The sequence below is a fragment of the Erinaceus europaeus genome, chromosome 9 (genome assembly GCF_950295315.1).
Source record: "Erinaceus europaeus chromosome 9, mEriEur2.1, whole genome shotgun sequence".
Classification (NCBI taxonomy): domain Eukaryota; kingdom Metazoa; phylum Chordata; class Mammalia; order Eulipotyphla; family Erinaceidae; genus Erinaceus; species Erinaceus europaeus.
In genome coordinates, this window is record NC_080170.1 from 10,471,041 (window position 1) to 10,486,428 (window position 15,388).

The following is a 15,388-nucleotide window of genomic DNA, read 5'->3' on the forward strand; positions in this document are numbered from 1 at the left end:
CAAGGGCAGGACCCGACCTGCGACGGAGGGGCAGCCGTGGGGTGATTGAACCCTCACCGGAAGGGTTATGGGGCGGCTGGGCCGGGGTTTGACACTTGCAACTCAAATACCATCTCTTTTCAAGCAGTCGCATCCTAGAGATAGGGTCCCGGCCCCATTGAGTCAGCCGTTTCTAGGTTCGGTGCCTCATTTCTCTATCTGTGGGACTGGGGCAGGATCAGACCAGAGCCATCGTGAGAACGAAATGACAAGTGCCGCCGCGAAAGCCGCCACAACTTTCGAATGGCGCGCGCCCAGGCCGGGGCAGAAAGCAGGCAAAGCGAGAGGAGCCTTAGTCTCGCGACATTTGCGTGGCGCGATCTCACGCTTCCATCCATACCTCGCGAGATCGGGGCTCTCCGCCGGTCTGGGTTTGCGGGAAGATGGAGTGTGCCGCGGTAGGTGCCGCGGTGGACGCCATGGAGGCAGCGGACCACGGCGGAGGGGCCCTGCCGTGCTTCAGCTCGGAGGAGCCGGAGAGCCGGGAACCGGACGGACTGCGCTTCGACCGCGAGGGGGCGCGCCGCCTGTGGGAAGCGGTGTCCGGGGCCCAGCCAATGGGGAGGGAAGAAGGTGAGTTCGTGGGGGTCCCCCCCCCCCCGAGCGGCTGGAAGCCCCCGGCCCAACGGCTGGCATCGCGGGGAAGGACGCGGCGCGGACCCCCACCCCGGGCCTCGGGTCACGCCCCCACCCCGCGGGACTCGGGATTCGCGGGGTCAGCACCCGAGGCCGTCGAGACCCCGCCGCCCCGACGGTCGGGCCTCCGCGCACTCGGGGCTCAGGACCGGCTCGGCCCCGGGCCCCACTCGCCCACGCGAGCGCCGCGGCTCTCAAGCCCCCGGCCCCCGCGGGCTGGGGACCTCCCCCCTCACTGCAGCCCCTCGTGTCCTCTGTCCCGCTTTCGAGGGCTCTGGAGCCCCAGTGTCTCCCTCCCCACTTCCTCCTGGCCTGGAGGGCTCGGCTCCAGATTCTCTCTAGAGTCCTCGGTGTCAGTTCTCTAACTCGCGGGGGGGGGGGGGGGGGGAGGGGGGCTGAGATGGAGCCCCGGCCTGGGGGTGCTTGGGCCCAGCCTCTGTGTACCGCATGCATGACCTGACCCGCAGGTGTGCGGGACATGGACACTGTGAGGTGGGGGGTGGGGGGGCAGGGACGGGACGGGACGGGGGAAGTGGACTGGCGTCCCCAAGCAGCTCTCTGGGTGAGGAGTGACAGGAGGACAGGAGGAGGAAGGAGGTGGAGGGTGGAAGGAGCTTATGTGACCCGCTTCTCAGATGGATGTCCTCGCCCTGTCTCCCAGCTCAGCTAATCATGTCAGCTCTCTGCGGGGGAAGTTGGATTTCGCTAATGGTTGTTTTGCCTGCGGACCAGAGTAATGCAAGGATGTGGGATACGCTGCTGGTGAACTGATTGCCCTGAGATAAAATGGACTTTTTGGTGGCCCGGAAAGTAACACAGTGGACAAAGCGTTGGACTGCCTAGTATGAAGGCCTGAGTTCCATCCCCAGCTTGGCACGTGCCAGAGCAATGCTTTAGTTCTCTTCTTTCTGGAGGGTAGATAGCATAATTGTTCTCTTCTTTCTATCTCTCTCCCCCCCCCCCCCAGTAGTCAATAAAAGCCCTTTTGAAAATTAGATTTTTGGTCACATCCAAAGAAATCTGCTCACACTTCACGTTTGGGGTGGTATGCAGGCCTCGGCTGTTTTATTATTTGTACTTCTCTAGTGTAAAGCTAAGTGCTTCGTTAGAGCGGGCTCCTGTCACCCTTGTGCTTTCAAACTTATTGGTACAAGCTACCTCCCATCCTCCCAGTGGTCCACGAATTTCTTTGAGATTCAACCCTGTTCTTTTTTTTTTTAATATTTATTTTATTTATTTATTCCCTTTTGTTGCCCTTGTTGTTTTATTGTTGTAGTTATTATTGTTGTTGTCATTGTTGGATAGGACAGAGAGAAATGGAGAGAGGAGGGGAAGACAGAGAGGAGGAGAGAAAGATAGACACCTGCAGACCTGCTTCACCGCCTGTGAAGCGACTCCCTTGCAGGTGGGGAGCCGGGGTTCGAACCGGGATCCTTATGCCGGTCCTTGTGCTTTGCGCCACCTGCGCTTAACCCGCTGCGCTACAGCCCGACTCCCTCAACCCTGTTCTGTTCCCAGCACCCTGGGCAGCAGGACCTCAGAGATGAAGGTGACTCTTCCTTACCTTTGGAGAACTTTACAGTCCGGTCGGGGAAGGCAATATCAAAACAGTTTTAGTGTGATGTAGTGGGTGCAACTTCTTAGAAGCTGGAGGTGCACAAAGAGGAAGTGACTGGTGACCGGTGTTCTGTGAGGACAGGGAAGGTGTGCCCAGCAGCTGTGCTCAGAAAGTGAGCTCTGTGTTGAATGTCCAGTGTCGCATACCACCCAGTGCCAGTGCCACACACGACCGACCCCTCTCCTCACTGCCCCAGTATCTGTATGAGGATGGAACAGAAACCTGTAACATCCAAGCTCTCTTCTCCTCCCTGTCTCCCTGTCTTTACCTCTTAGCACTGGCATAGAGTTCTGATTTATACACCATAAAATTCACCCATTATAACCAATTCAGTGCTTCCCAGTGAAAACAGAGTTGTATCATCCTTCACAGTAAGTCTACGCTCAGCCCCTGCCCTAGGCAGCCACTGCTCTGCTCTGTATATATAAGCCTGTGCTGGCCATTGTTCTGTGGCATCTGTAGGACTGCATCACCTGCTCCAGCCCACCAGGCCTACTTGGGATTTTTCTTCCTTTCTTTTACCACAGCTCTGCTCTGGTTTATGACGGTGCTGAGGATTGAGCCTGGGACCTTTGGTGCTTCAGGCATGACAGTCTTTGCATGACCGTTATTCAGTCTCCCCTTCCCATCCAGGCCTGCTTTTTCAGATTGACAGAGAGTGAGAGGGGGAGAGAGAGGGGAAGGGGAAGACACCACAACACTGAAGCTTCCCTCACAGTGCAGTGGAAGCCAGGCTCCAACCTAGATTGTGCCTGTGAGAAAGTGAGCGGATGTCCAAGTCAGCTATCTCGCTGGCCCAGCATGGAGTCCTTTGCATTTGGCGCCTTAGCATTCAGCCGAGGGATGGTATTCCTTAATGCTTTTATTTTAAATTCTGTTGTATGTAGCTTGCTTTTTTTTTGTTACCAGGGTTATCACTGGGGATCAGTGCCAGCACTATGAGTCAACCACTCCTGGAGGAGTCCGTGTTGCCCCCCCTTCTATCATATTTGATAGGACAGAGAGAACTTGAGAGGGGAGAGGAGACACTTGCAGACTTGCTTCACTGCTTGTGAAGTACCCCTCTGCTAAAAATATAAAAACAGGACTGGGGAAGTAGCTTGCTTGGATAGTGTGCTGTTTGCCATGTGTGTGGCCCAGGCCCTGCCAAACTGAAATTTTTGTGATAGCTCTCTCTCCCTCTCTTTCTCTCTCAAAAAAAGAAAACCATTACTCTATTCTGTCCCTCTTTTGCACTATTTTTGTTATACATACAACACCTCTATTTGCTACAGTAGTTATCCTTCAGGAGTGAACACAGACATATTTTCAGGCAGAATCGCTGCATAAAATTCCAACCTTTGAAAATGTACAATTCAGTAGTTAGAGGTTCAGAACCTTTCCCGTCACTTCAAAAAGAAGCCCCATAGCCAACAGCAGTCATTCCTAGCAACTCGTGAACTCCTTTCTCTTTCTGTGTATTTGCTGATTTGGACATGTATAAGCGGAATCCTACACTTTGTGGCCTTTTGTGACTAGTATCTATTTAGCAGCATGTTTTTAGATATTTTACTTTATTTTTTTATTTTTGTTAAGTGTTTACTTATTGGATAGAGACAGCCAGAAATTGAGAAGGAAGGGGGTGGTAGAGATGGGAGAGAGACAGAGAGACACCTGCAACACTGCTTCACCACTTGCAAAGCTTTCCCCTTGCAAGTGGGGACTGGGGGCTCGAACCCGGGTCCTTGCGCATTGTGACATGTGCCAGGTGCGCCACCATGAAGGCCCAATATTTTACTTTATTTTAGTGAGAAAGGCAGAGAGACCAAGACCAGTGTACTATTTAGCTCTGGCATATGGTGGTCTAGGGGGATTGAACCTAGGACCTCAAAGCTGCAGGCTTGAGAATCTTTTGCATAACCATCATGCTGTCTTCCCAGCCCCATACTGTGTGCTTGTTTGATTGTTTAATTAAAATATTTATTTATGAATGCAAACCAAAGCTTTGCTCTGGGATGTGCAGTGCTAGGATTCAAACACAGGAGGTCACGCTTTCCAGTTCAACACTTAATCTACAGTGCTACCTTATGTGCCGGGCACGATGTTTAAAAGGTAGTTTTGGTGGGTATCAACCCTTGGTTGGCAGTTGTGTTCTTCCTTGCTTCTTTGAATGTGTCATTGCATTGCCTTCCTGCGTTCATTGTTTCATTGAGTTGTTGGGTGATTTTACTGTATGTGAGCCTTCTTCCCTTACTACTTTCAAAATGTCTTCATCCTCTGTGACGTGTCTAGGTATCCATCTCCTTGACCCTACTGTGGGTGCCTTGACTCTGTTTAGATGTAGAGGGTGTTTTTCTTGGATCAAAGAGGGAGATTTCACTCATTATCATATTGAGATAATTTTTGCTTGAACTTGATAGTTAACACTGAAGTGGACTAAAAATGGTGTCAGGGTTGAAAGTAGAACTAGAAAGCTGTATTAGGGCAGAGAGTAGCTCACAAACTTGAAGTATATAAATACAATTAACTGTTTATCCCATCGATCTGGCCTAGGGCCCATGTCTATTCATATTCAGCACAGGAGTCTGTGTAACCTCCAAGAACCCTGTCAGTCTGAGCTCGCAGTCCATGGACACAGCTGGGAACATTCTAGGCTGCACTTATTTTAGGACCTGTTTTCGAGTGGCAGGGTAGGCTAACCCAGCCTCCCTTCAGAGAGTGGGGCAGTCCCTACCATTGCTGCTCTGTAGTGAGGGCAAACTGGAGAGGCTCACACGAGGGCTTATGATGGCGTTCCTGAGGCAATATAGATATAGATTTATTTATTTTAAAAAGTTTATTTTAAAAAAATTTATTGGGAGTCGGGCGGTAGCGCAGCGTGTTACGTGCAGATGGCGCAAAGCGCAAGGATCAGCGTAAGGATCCTGGTTCAAGCCCCCGGCTCCCCACCTGCAGGGGAATCGCTTCACAAGCAGTGAAGTAGGTCTGCAGGTGTCTTTCTCTCCCCCTCTCTGTCTTTCCCTCCTCTCTCCATTTCTCTCTGTCCTATCCAACTACAACAGTAAAACAACAAGGGCAGCAAAAAGGAATAAATATCTAAAATACACACACACACACACATATGCCAGGCGGTGGTGCAGCTGGTTAAGCACACATGTTACAGTGTGGAAGGACCTGGATTCAAACCCCTGGTCCCCACTTGCAGAGGGAAAGCTTCACAGGTGAAGCAAGGCTGCAAGTGTCTGTCTCTTTTCCTCTCTATCTCCCCCTCCCTTCTCAATTTCTCTGTGTCTCTATCCAATAATAAATAAATAAAAGTTATAAAAAGAGGGGGCTGGGAAACACAGCAGGATAAATGCACATGGTGTCAAGTGCAAGGACCGGCTTAAGGATCCTGGTTGGAGCCCCTGGCTCCCCACCTGCAGGGGAGTCGCTTCACAGGTGATGAAGCAGATCTGCAGGTGTCTTTCTTTCTCTCCCCCTCTGTCTTCCCCTCCTCTCTCTATTTCTCTCTGTCCTGTCCAACAACAACGACAGCAATAACAACAATAATAATAACAGCAATGATAAACAACAAGGGCAACAAAAGGGGGAAAAAAAAGCCTCCAGGATCTAGCCTTCAGTGGATTCGTGGTACAGGCATCGAGCCCCAGCAATAACTCTGGAGGCAAAAAATTAATTAATTAATTAATAAAAAGAACCTGTACATATATATATATATACATACATATAATCTTTTTTTACTTTAATAAGAGAGAGCTCCCCAAAGTACTGTTCCGTTCTGGTTATGGTGGTGTCATATATATATATATTATATATATATATATATATATATATATATATATATATAATCTTTTTTTACTTTAATAAGAGAGAGCTCCCCAAAGTACTGTTCCGTTCTGGTTATGGTGGTGTCAGACACTGAACCAGTGGCACCTCTGGCACAAAAATCTGGTACTAACCACAGTGCTATGTTCTTAGTCCTGGACTTTTTCTTTATATATGGTTTTATTTCTTTTTATTGAGTAGAGACAGAGAAATTAAGAGGGAAAAGGGAGAGAGAGAGACTACTTCATAATTTATGGCACTTCCCCCTGAAGTTGGGAAGCAAGGTGTTGAACCTGGGTCCTTGTGCACTGTGTTGTGTGTATTCAACCAGGTGTGCTACTGCCTAGCCCTAAGACTTTTTTTTTTTTTTGCTTCTTCCCCCCCTTTTGTTGCCCTTGTTGTTTTATTGTTGTTATTGATGTTGTCGTTGTTGGATAGGACAGAGAGAAATGGAGAGAGCGGGAAAGAAAGACACCTGCAGACATGCTTCACCGCCTATGAAGCGACTCCCCTTCTTCTTCTTCTAGCGTTTGCCCTTCTTCCGTAGCCAGTCAACAGGTCAGGTTGAAAGCGACTCCCCTGCAGGTGAGGAGCTGGGGGCTCAAACCCGGATCCTTACGCCGGTCCTTGTGCTTTGTGCCACGTGCGCTTAACCCACTGCGCTATCGCCCAACTCCCGATACTTTTTTTTTTTTAATTAAGCTTTTCTCCTTTCACTTCTGAGATTCCTTACTTATTTATTCATGAGAAAGATAGGAGGAGAGAGAGAAAACCAGATATCACTCTAGCACATGTGCTGCCCGGGATTGAACTCAGGACTTCATGGTTGAGAGTCCGATGTTTTATCCACTGTGCCACCTCCTGGACCACGGCTTAATGTGTCTTAACAGCTCTATTTATCATTATATTGCGATTATACTGTATTTTAGTTGAGAAAGACCAAAGCACTACTCTGTTTTAAGGTGACATTTTATGACATGCACTCTGTCACTAAGCCACCTCCCCAACCCCCTCTGTCCTTCAGTGTCTGTCTGCCTGTTTGTTCGTTTTAAACCAGAGCACTGCTCAGCTCTGGCGTATAGTGGTGGGGATTGAACCTGGTACCTCAGAGCCTCAGGCATGGAAGTCTTGCAGAACCACTATTCTATCTCCATAGCTCCCATATTTCCCGTGTGCTCTTTTCCTTGTTCCTTGAGATTGATCACCAGGCTTATTGATACTTATGCCATTTTGATCTGCTACTAGGTTCCTCTGGCGAATTTGCTTAAAAGATTTATTTATTACACATGAGGAAATTTAGCATGAGATAGAGATAATCCGTAGAATCATTGCAGCACACACAGTACCAAGGAGCGCAGGCTTGCAAGCCCAGTGCTCGTATCTGTTGAGCTGTTTCCTCAGCTGTCTCTACTGGTTATATTTTTAAAACATTTATTCACATATTAACATGAGAGAAAGGAGAGAGAACCAGAGCATCACTTTGGCATTCCTGGTGCTCTGCAGTCCACTGTAATAGGTACTTAGTAGTCAATTTTTAGCACCTTAACATCAGAGACCTTAAATTTTCTTTCTTTGTCACTGGGGCTTCATTACTTCAGGCCAACTTTTTCAGCTAGACGGGGGTGGGGATGTGAGGTGTGTGTACTGAAGCTCCCCCCGCTCAGGAGAGCTGGGCTCAAACTGGGGGTGTGTATGGCAAAGTGGGTATCCCCTCCTTTTTTTTTTTGCCTCCAGGGTTATTGCTGGGGCTCACCCAGTGCCCGCACCATGAATCCACTGCTCCTGGAGGCCATTTTTTCCCTTTTTGTTGCCCTGCCCTTGTTGTTGTAGCCTCATTGTAGTTATTATTATTGTTATTGTTGATGCCGTTCATTGTTGGATAGGACAGAGAGAAATGGGGAGAGGAGGGGAAGACAGACGGGAGAGAAAGACACCTGCAGACCTGCTTCACCGCCTGTGAAGCGACTCCCCTGCAAGAGGGGAGCCGGGGGCTTGAACCCTTTTTTTTGTATGATAAAAATTTAAGCTCTGCCTCTGGGAGGTGGTACAGTGATTGCAGCATTGACCTTCCAGGCGTGAGACCTGGCTTTGGCTCCTGTCACCCATATCCCAAAATGACAATCACTCATGAATAAATCTCTAAAAAAAATTTTTTTGAGCCTTATGAGGCCATCAGTAATATGGATTCACAAAACAGAAGTACTCAGGCTAAGTGACCATGGGGCTAACTGTCCACCTACTTCCTCCTGACTTCTTTTTTTTTAAATATTTATTTTATTTATTTATTCCCTTTTGTTGCCCTTGTTGTTTTATTGTTGTAGTTATTATTGTTGTCGTTGTTGTTGGATAGGACAGAGAGAAATGGAGAGAGGAGGGGGAAGACAGAGAGAAGGAGAGAAAGACAGACACCTGCAGACCTACTTCACCGCTTGTGAAGCGACTCCCCTGCAGGTGGGGAGCCAGGGCTTGAACCGGGATCCTTATGCCGGTCCTTGTGCTTTGCGCCATGTGCGCTTAACCCGCTGCGCTACAGCCCGACTCCCTTCCTCCTGACTTCTGTGTCTTCTAGGCCACACTGCCTGGCCAGGCTGACCACATGCTGCTTCTAGTCATTCTCCTCCTTGGATCTTTTGCTGTTTGCAGCTCCCTAATTATAGCCTTAACACCCACAACCTCTTTCCAGACCCTAACAAGCAAGAGTAGTAAATAGGTTTCTTCTCTGAGGACCAAGTGCAGTCAGTTAATGAATTTCTGTAGCACTTCATTAAAGATCCCAAGACCACACTAAAGCCCGAGAGGAGCAGTAGCTGGTGTAGATAAGCAGTGTTAATCACCAGTTAGCGATAGGGATAAGGAGTCATGCAGTGGCCTTCTGGTCTCACCCGAAAGGCATCTGAAGTCTCCTGAAGACAGCTAGTTGTAACTTTTTTTTTTTTAATTTCATTATCTTTATTTGCTTACTGGATAGAGACAGCTAGAAATTGAGAGGGTGGGAGAGATCGAGAGGGAGACAGACAGACACCTGCAGCGCTGCTTCACCATTTGTGAAGCTTTCCCCATGCAGGTGGGGGCTAGGGGCTCGAACCCAGGTCCTTGTGCACTGTAACATGTGCACTCAACCAGGTGTGCCACCACCCAGCCCCTCAATTAGTTGTAACTTAGATTGAAATGTCACCACCATTTTGTCCCCTTATACTACTCCTGAGGTTCTGGGAGTCAAGCCTGGAACCTCACACATGCAAGTCCTATGCTTTACCTTCCCCAGCTACACTCTGGCCTTTTTTTTTTTTTTTCTCCTCCAGGGTTATTGCTGGGCTCGGTGCCTGCACCATGAATCCACCGCTCCTGGAGGCCATTTTTCCCCCTTTTTGTTGCCCTAGTTGTTGCAGCCTCGTTGCGGTTATTATTGCCATTGTTGACGTTGCTTTGTTGTTGGATAGGACAGAGAGAAATGGAGAGAGGAGGGGAAGACAGAGAGAGAGGGGGAGAGAAAGAGAGACACCTGCAGACCTGCTTCACCGCCTGTAAAGCGACTCCCCTGCAGGTGGGGAGCCGGGGGCTCGAACCGGGATCCTTATACCGGTCCCTGCGCTTTGCGCCACGTGCGCTTAACCCACTGCACCACCGCCCGACCCCCGGCCTTTTTTTTTTTTTTTAATGCTTTATTTGTTTATTAAGGAAAAAGAGAGGGCAGGGGAGATAGTATAATGGTTATATAAACAGACTCTTGGGTCTGGAGCTCTGAAGTACCAGGTTCAATCCCTGCACCACTATAAGCCAGTTCAGTCGTGCAGCAGGTTGAGAGCATGTGGCACAAAGCACAAGGATCCCAGTTCAAGCCCCTCCCTACAGTCGCTTTTACAAGCGGTGAAGCAGGTCTATAGGTGTCTTTCTCTCCCTGTCTTCCCCTCCTCTATCCATTTCTGTCTGTCCTAACAATGACGACATCAATAACTACAACAGCAATAAAAAAACAAGTTCAACAAAAGGGAAAATAAATAAATATAAAAATATGTAAATAAAAACTTTAAAAAAAAAGTGGCTCAGGAGGTGGCGCAGTGGATAAAACGTTGGATTCTCAAACATGAGGTCCTGAGTTCAATCCCTGGCAGCGCATGTACCAGAGTGATGTCTGGTTCTTTCTGTCTCTCCTATCTTCATGAATAAATAAAATCTTAAAACAAAAACATATGGTTTATTTATAAGAAAGTAGGTTTTAGGGCCAAGCAGTGGTACAACTGGTTAAGTGCACACATTACAGTGCACAAGTACCCGGGTTCAAACCCCAAGTCCCCACCTGCTGGGGTAAAGCTTCACGAGTGGCAAAGCAGGGCTGCAGGTGTCTCTCAATTCTCTCCCTATCTTCCCCTCCCCCTCTCAATTTCTCTCTGTCTCTATCCAGTATAAATAACTTTTTTAAAAATATTTATTTTATTTATTTATTCCCTTTTGTTGCCCTTGTTGTTTTATTATTGTAGTTATTATTGTTGTTGTCGTTGTTGGATAGGACAGAGAGAAATGGACAGAGGAGGGGAAGACAGAGAGGGAGAGAGAAAGATAGACACCTGCAGACCTGCTTCACCGCTTGTGAAGCGACTCCCCTGCAGGTGGGGAGCCGGGGTTTGAACCGGGATCCTTATGCCGGTCCTTGTGCTTTGCACCACCTGCGCTTAAATAAATAACTTTTTAAAAAAAGATACAGGGAGATCCACCTGCAAGAGGAAAGCTTTACGAGTGGTGAAGCAATGTTGCAGGTGTCTGTCTCTCCCTCTCTTTCACTCCCTTCCCTCTAGTTTTCTAGCTGTCTCTATCCAATAAATAAAATAAAAATTAAAAACAAAAAAGATACAGGGAGAGAAAGACTAGGGCACTTGTGCTGCTCATCTCTGACTGATGGTGGCGCTGGGGATTGAAGCTGGGAGCTCAGAGCCTCAAAATCGCGATGCTGCCTCCCCAGCCTCTGTGACCCTTTCTCTCTTTTCCTTACGCTTATTTACTTACCCGAGAGAGAGAGAGAGACGAGATACCTGTAGTGCTGCTTCACAGCCCATGAAGTGGGGTACAGGGGCTTGAACCTAGACCCTTGAACATGGTAATGTGTGTGCTTAGCTGTGTGAGCCTCCACCTGGCCCCTCCATGGGGCCAACAGCAGCAGCCAGTAGCCATGAGAATGTGGCTCTGATCACTCGCTTCTTCAGTGTCTCATGAGAAGGCATCTGCTCTGCAAAATCTGCTGTTTATCCATGTTGGGAGCAGAGGCTGAAAGGCCTCAGTTATGAAGTGCAAGGCTAATTTTTATGAGTTCAACCAGAGGACACCCCTTTTGCCCAAAAGGACTGTCAGAAATAAGCTGTAGGTCTGGTGGAGTCTGGAGAGCTACCTTATAAGTCACCACCCCAGGAGCTTCCCTCCAAGGCATCCTGGGCACTTTGGGGTCCAGAGTAAAAGACCATCTATCTCCTTCCTCCACAAGGGCTTGCTGTGCCGTCACGGTTCTCTGGGCCCAGCCCCTGCTTCCGGGTGTGTGTGTTATGGAGCAGTCATGCCTTGATGTGACTCTAGGCCCTCAGAAAGGGAGACTTTGTTTTCCAGGCCCAATTGAGAATGGGTTTCCTGTCATAGATAACTGGGGTGACACGCCAGGTGATTTCATATATTTACTTATTCTTTTTTTTTTTATACTTCTTTTTTTTTAATTTTTTTAAATTAAATTTAATTTATTTATTCCCTTTTGTTGCCCTTGTTGTTTTATTGTTGTAGTTATTATTGATGTCGTTGTTGTTGGATAGGACAGAGAGAAATGGAGAGAGGAGGGGAAGACAGAGGGGGGAGAGAAAGACAGACACCTGCAGACCTGCTTCACCACCTGTGAAGGGACCTGCCTGCAGGTGGGGAGCCGGGGGCTCGAACCGGGATCCTAACTCCGGTCCTTGAGCTTAGCGCCACCTGCGCTTAACCCGCTGTGCTACAGCCCGACTCCCTATTTACTTATTCTTATCAGGTGATTTTAGATGTTTCAAAGTCAGATCAGTTGCACCAAGAAAACAATTCCATTTCCAAGTGTCCATTTCTCTGTCCTGGTTCTATGGGGAGGAAGCCTCAGTGGGACGTTGATGGCGGAGGAAGATCTAGGTGGGGGTTTAGCGTGTTATATAGAAAACTGAGAAATGTCTCACTCTCAGGCCGAAGTTGAAAAACAAGATTAGAAAACACAAGTCGAACCTGAAATGGAATTGGAGTATTACACCAAAGTAAAAGACTCTGGGGTGGGTGGGTGGGTGGATGGGGAGAATACAGGTCCATGAAAGATGATGAATGACATAGTGGGGGTTGTATTGTTAAATGGGAATCTGGGGAATGTTATGCATGTACAAACTATTGTATTTACTGTTGAATGTAAAACATTAATTCCCCAATAAAGAAATAAATTATTAAAAAAAAAAGTAAATGTCCCTTCAGACAGGGCAGTAAAGTCACCAATATATATATATATATATATATATATATATATATATATTTTTTTTTTTTTACTTACTTATTGTGTAGAGACAGAAATTGAGAGGGAAGGGAGACAAGGAGGGCAGGAGAGAGAGAGAGAGAGAGAGAGAGAGAGAGAACCGGCAGCACTGTTTGACCACTTATGAGGCTCCCTACAACATGTGGGCATCAGTGGCTAGAACCCATGTCTACACACATAGTAACATATGTGCTCAAGTGGGTGTGCCACCACCTGGTCCCTACAATTTATATTATTAAGTCTAATTGCTTTGATGGGTTGAGGCAGAGAGAGAGAGGGAAGGAGAAATAAATAAAGAAAGAAAGAAAACTGAGAAATGTTATATATGTACAAAATACTGTGTTTTTTAAAGGTTTTATTTATTTATTCATGAGAAAGGTAGAAGAGAGAGAGAGAAAGAACCAGACATCTCTCTGGTACATGTGCTGCCAGGGATTGAACTCAGGGCCTCATGCTTGAGAGTCTAATTAATGTTTTGTCCACTGTACCATGTCCCAGACCACTAAACTACTGTATTTTACTGTCATCTGTAAACCATTAATCCTCCCAGTAGATAGAAAGAAAGGAGAAAGCTATCCTACATAAAATTGTAAACTAAGGCACAGTAGAGGTGGTCAGAGCAGAGATGGCACGCATTGCAGAAGCAGTAGGAGAGGAGTGGCTGGTTTGGCTGGCACAGTAGAATCCCACCATTCCTCAGCCCTGACGTGAGGTGGGCGGGGCACACACTGCTATAGAGGCAGGGCTTTTACTCAGGTCTGTTTCCCTCTGCAGTGGAACACATGATCCAGAAGAACCAGTGTCTCTTCACCAACACCCAGTGTAAGGTGTGCTGCGCCATGCTCATCTCCGAGTCCCAGAAGCTGGCACACTACCAGGTATGCCACCTTTACTTTTGAGACCCACTGCCAGGCCCTCACTCCTCCTGGCTTCCCAGTGAAGTATGATTCCTTTGTAGTCACCCAGATGTTGTCTGCGTGCATGCTAACTATGCCTGAAGACTAACTTAATTTTTCTGAACTTCATCTTTCTCCTCCAGATGAAGATCTTTCTACTCTGTCTTCCCTTCCGGCATGGGCTTGTAGGGAGTATGAGTCAGCTCAGCAGCTCACCTTGGGCAGCCTCAGTTTCCCCAAATAGAGATGTAAATTCTCCTATACGTAGTTTTGCTTAGATTTGGCCATGTATAGAGAGCTTAGGATCTCAGTAAACTTGGTTTATTCTCTTACCTCCTCAAACACTTTTTTGATCAATCAGGTAGAAAAACTAGTGTTTTTTTAGCACCTTAGATTTGAAATAGCATTTGGCTATCTTTGATTTTTTTTCCCCCCTTGGGTTCTTACAGAGCAAAAAACATGCCAACAAAGTGAAGAGGTACTTATCAATCCGTGGAATGGAGACATTAAAAGGGGAAATGAAGAAGCTAGACTCAGATCAGGTAATCGAGCTGCCATGTTGAGACCATTCTGCTTGCTGAAGAAGCCAGCAGGCAGGTTGGTGTGGTGGGAAGAATGAGGGCTTTGAGTCAGACTTGGCTACAGGTTCCAGCCTTGCCTTATGCCTTGGGCAAGTGTCATTACTTCTTGAATCCCTGATTTCTTCCTCTGTAAAAATGGGTATCCTGATATCAAGCACCAACTAGGATTGGCCCAAACTAAAATGAGGGAGAGTTGATAAAAGCACCCTGCACAGAACCGACTTTAAGTAAGGACGCAGTAAGTGGAGTCATTATTACGCCTTACTGCCTAGTGATTTCTTGAAACAAGAGTAGAAGTTATCTTTCACTGCTCAAGGAGAGGAAGCATGAGGCAGCCAGGCTCTTGCCTCTTGAGTTCCTAGGAAAAGAGCTGAGTCCAGTATGTTAGTGTTTTGAATAAACAGCAGGAGGAATGCCTTTCCAGTGCCCATTCTGAGATTGTAAACACAGTTGCTATTTAATTTAGAAATACTGTGGGAATTGTGCTGAGACAGCCCATCCCTCAGGGGTACTGTTGTTTTAGTCCATGAGAAGCTGTGACAGTTTCCTGGGAAGAGAAGTTAGCAGCCTGGGGCACAGTGCTGGCTCAGCAATGTTCTGCGTGATAACTTTGGGCAACCCTCTTCAGCACTCTGTACTCACCATAAAATGGAGGTAGTAATTCCTGCCTCATGAGAGTATTGCAAGGTAAAGTTCCACTTCTAGTAGATGTTCCGTAAATAAGAACTTACCCTCTAAACTGTGCCTCCTACTTTTTGCGGCCACCAGTTTCAAGGGACTTCACTTATCTCTTTTCTTTTCTTTTTTTTTCAGTATTTATTTATTTTCCTTTTGTTCTTGTTAATTTATTGTAGTTATTATTGTTGTCTTTGTTGGATAGGATAGAGAGAAATGGAGAGAGGAGGGGAAGACAGAGAGGGGGAGAGAAAGACACACCTGCAGACCTGCTTCACCGCCTGCGAAGCGACCCCCCTGCAAGTGGGGAGCCGGGGGCTCGAACCAGGATCCTTACGCCAGTCCTTGCGATTTGCGCCACCTGCTTCACTGCCTGTGAGGAGACTCCCTTGCAGGTGGGAAGCCGAGGGCTCGAGCCAGGATCCTTATGCCAGTCTTTGCGCTTTGCGCCACCTGCGCTTAACCCGCTGCCCTACTGCCCGACTCCCGCTCATCTCTTTTCTAAATTGACTAGACTTACCCTCTTGTTTCCCACCTGAGATTTAGAATTCAGAAAGAGAAGACCAGCTCTATGGCACCAGGTAACACTTTTCTCGGGTTGGCCCATTGAAGCTAAACC

The 15,388-nt window shown here is 47.5% G+C and overlaps 1 protein-coding gene across 4 annotated transcripts in view; it reads left to right on the forward strand.

The window, feature by feature from the left end:
- The first annotated feature begins 379 nt into the window (after positions 1–379).
- Positions 380–15,388, forward strand: part of ZNF346 (zinc finger protein 346) — a 44,119-nt gene continuing 29,110 nt past the window's right edge. The window contains exons 1-3 of one of the 4 annotated variants that reach the window (XM_060197216.1): positions 380–612; positions 13,392–13,495; positions 13,963–14,055. In XM_060197216.1, coding sequence (XP_060053199.1) covers positions 423–612; positions 13,392–13,495; positions 13,963–14,055 — 387 coding nt within the window. In that variant the 5' untranslated portion in view covers positions 380–422. The remainder of the gene's footprint in view (positions 613–13,391; positions 13,496–13,962; positions 14,056–15,388) is intronic. The other 3 variants (XM_060197217.1, XM_016188696.2, XM_060197218.1) reach the window with 3 other exon arrangements.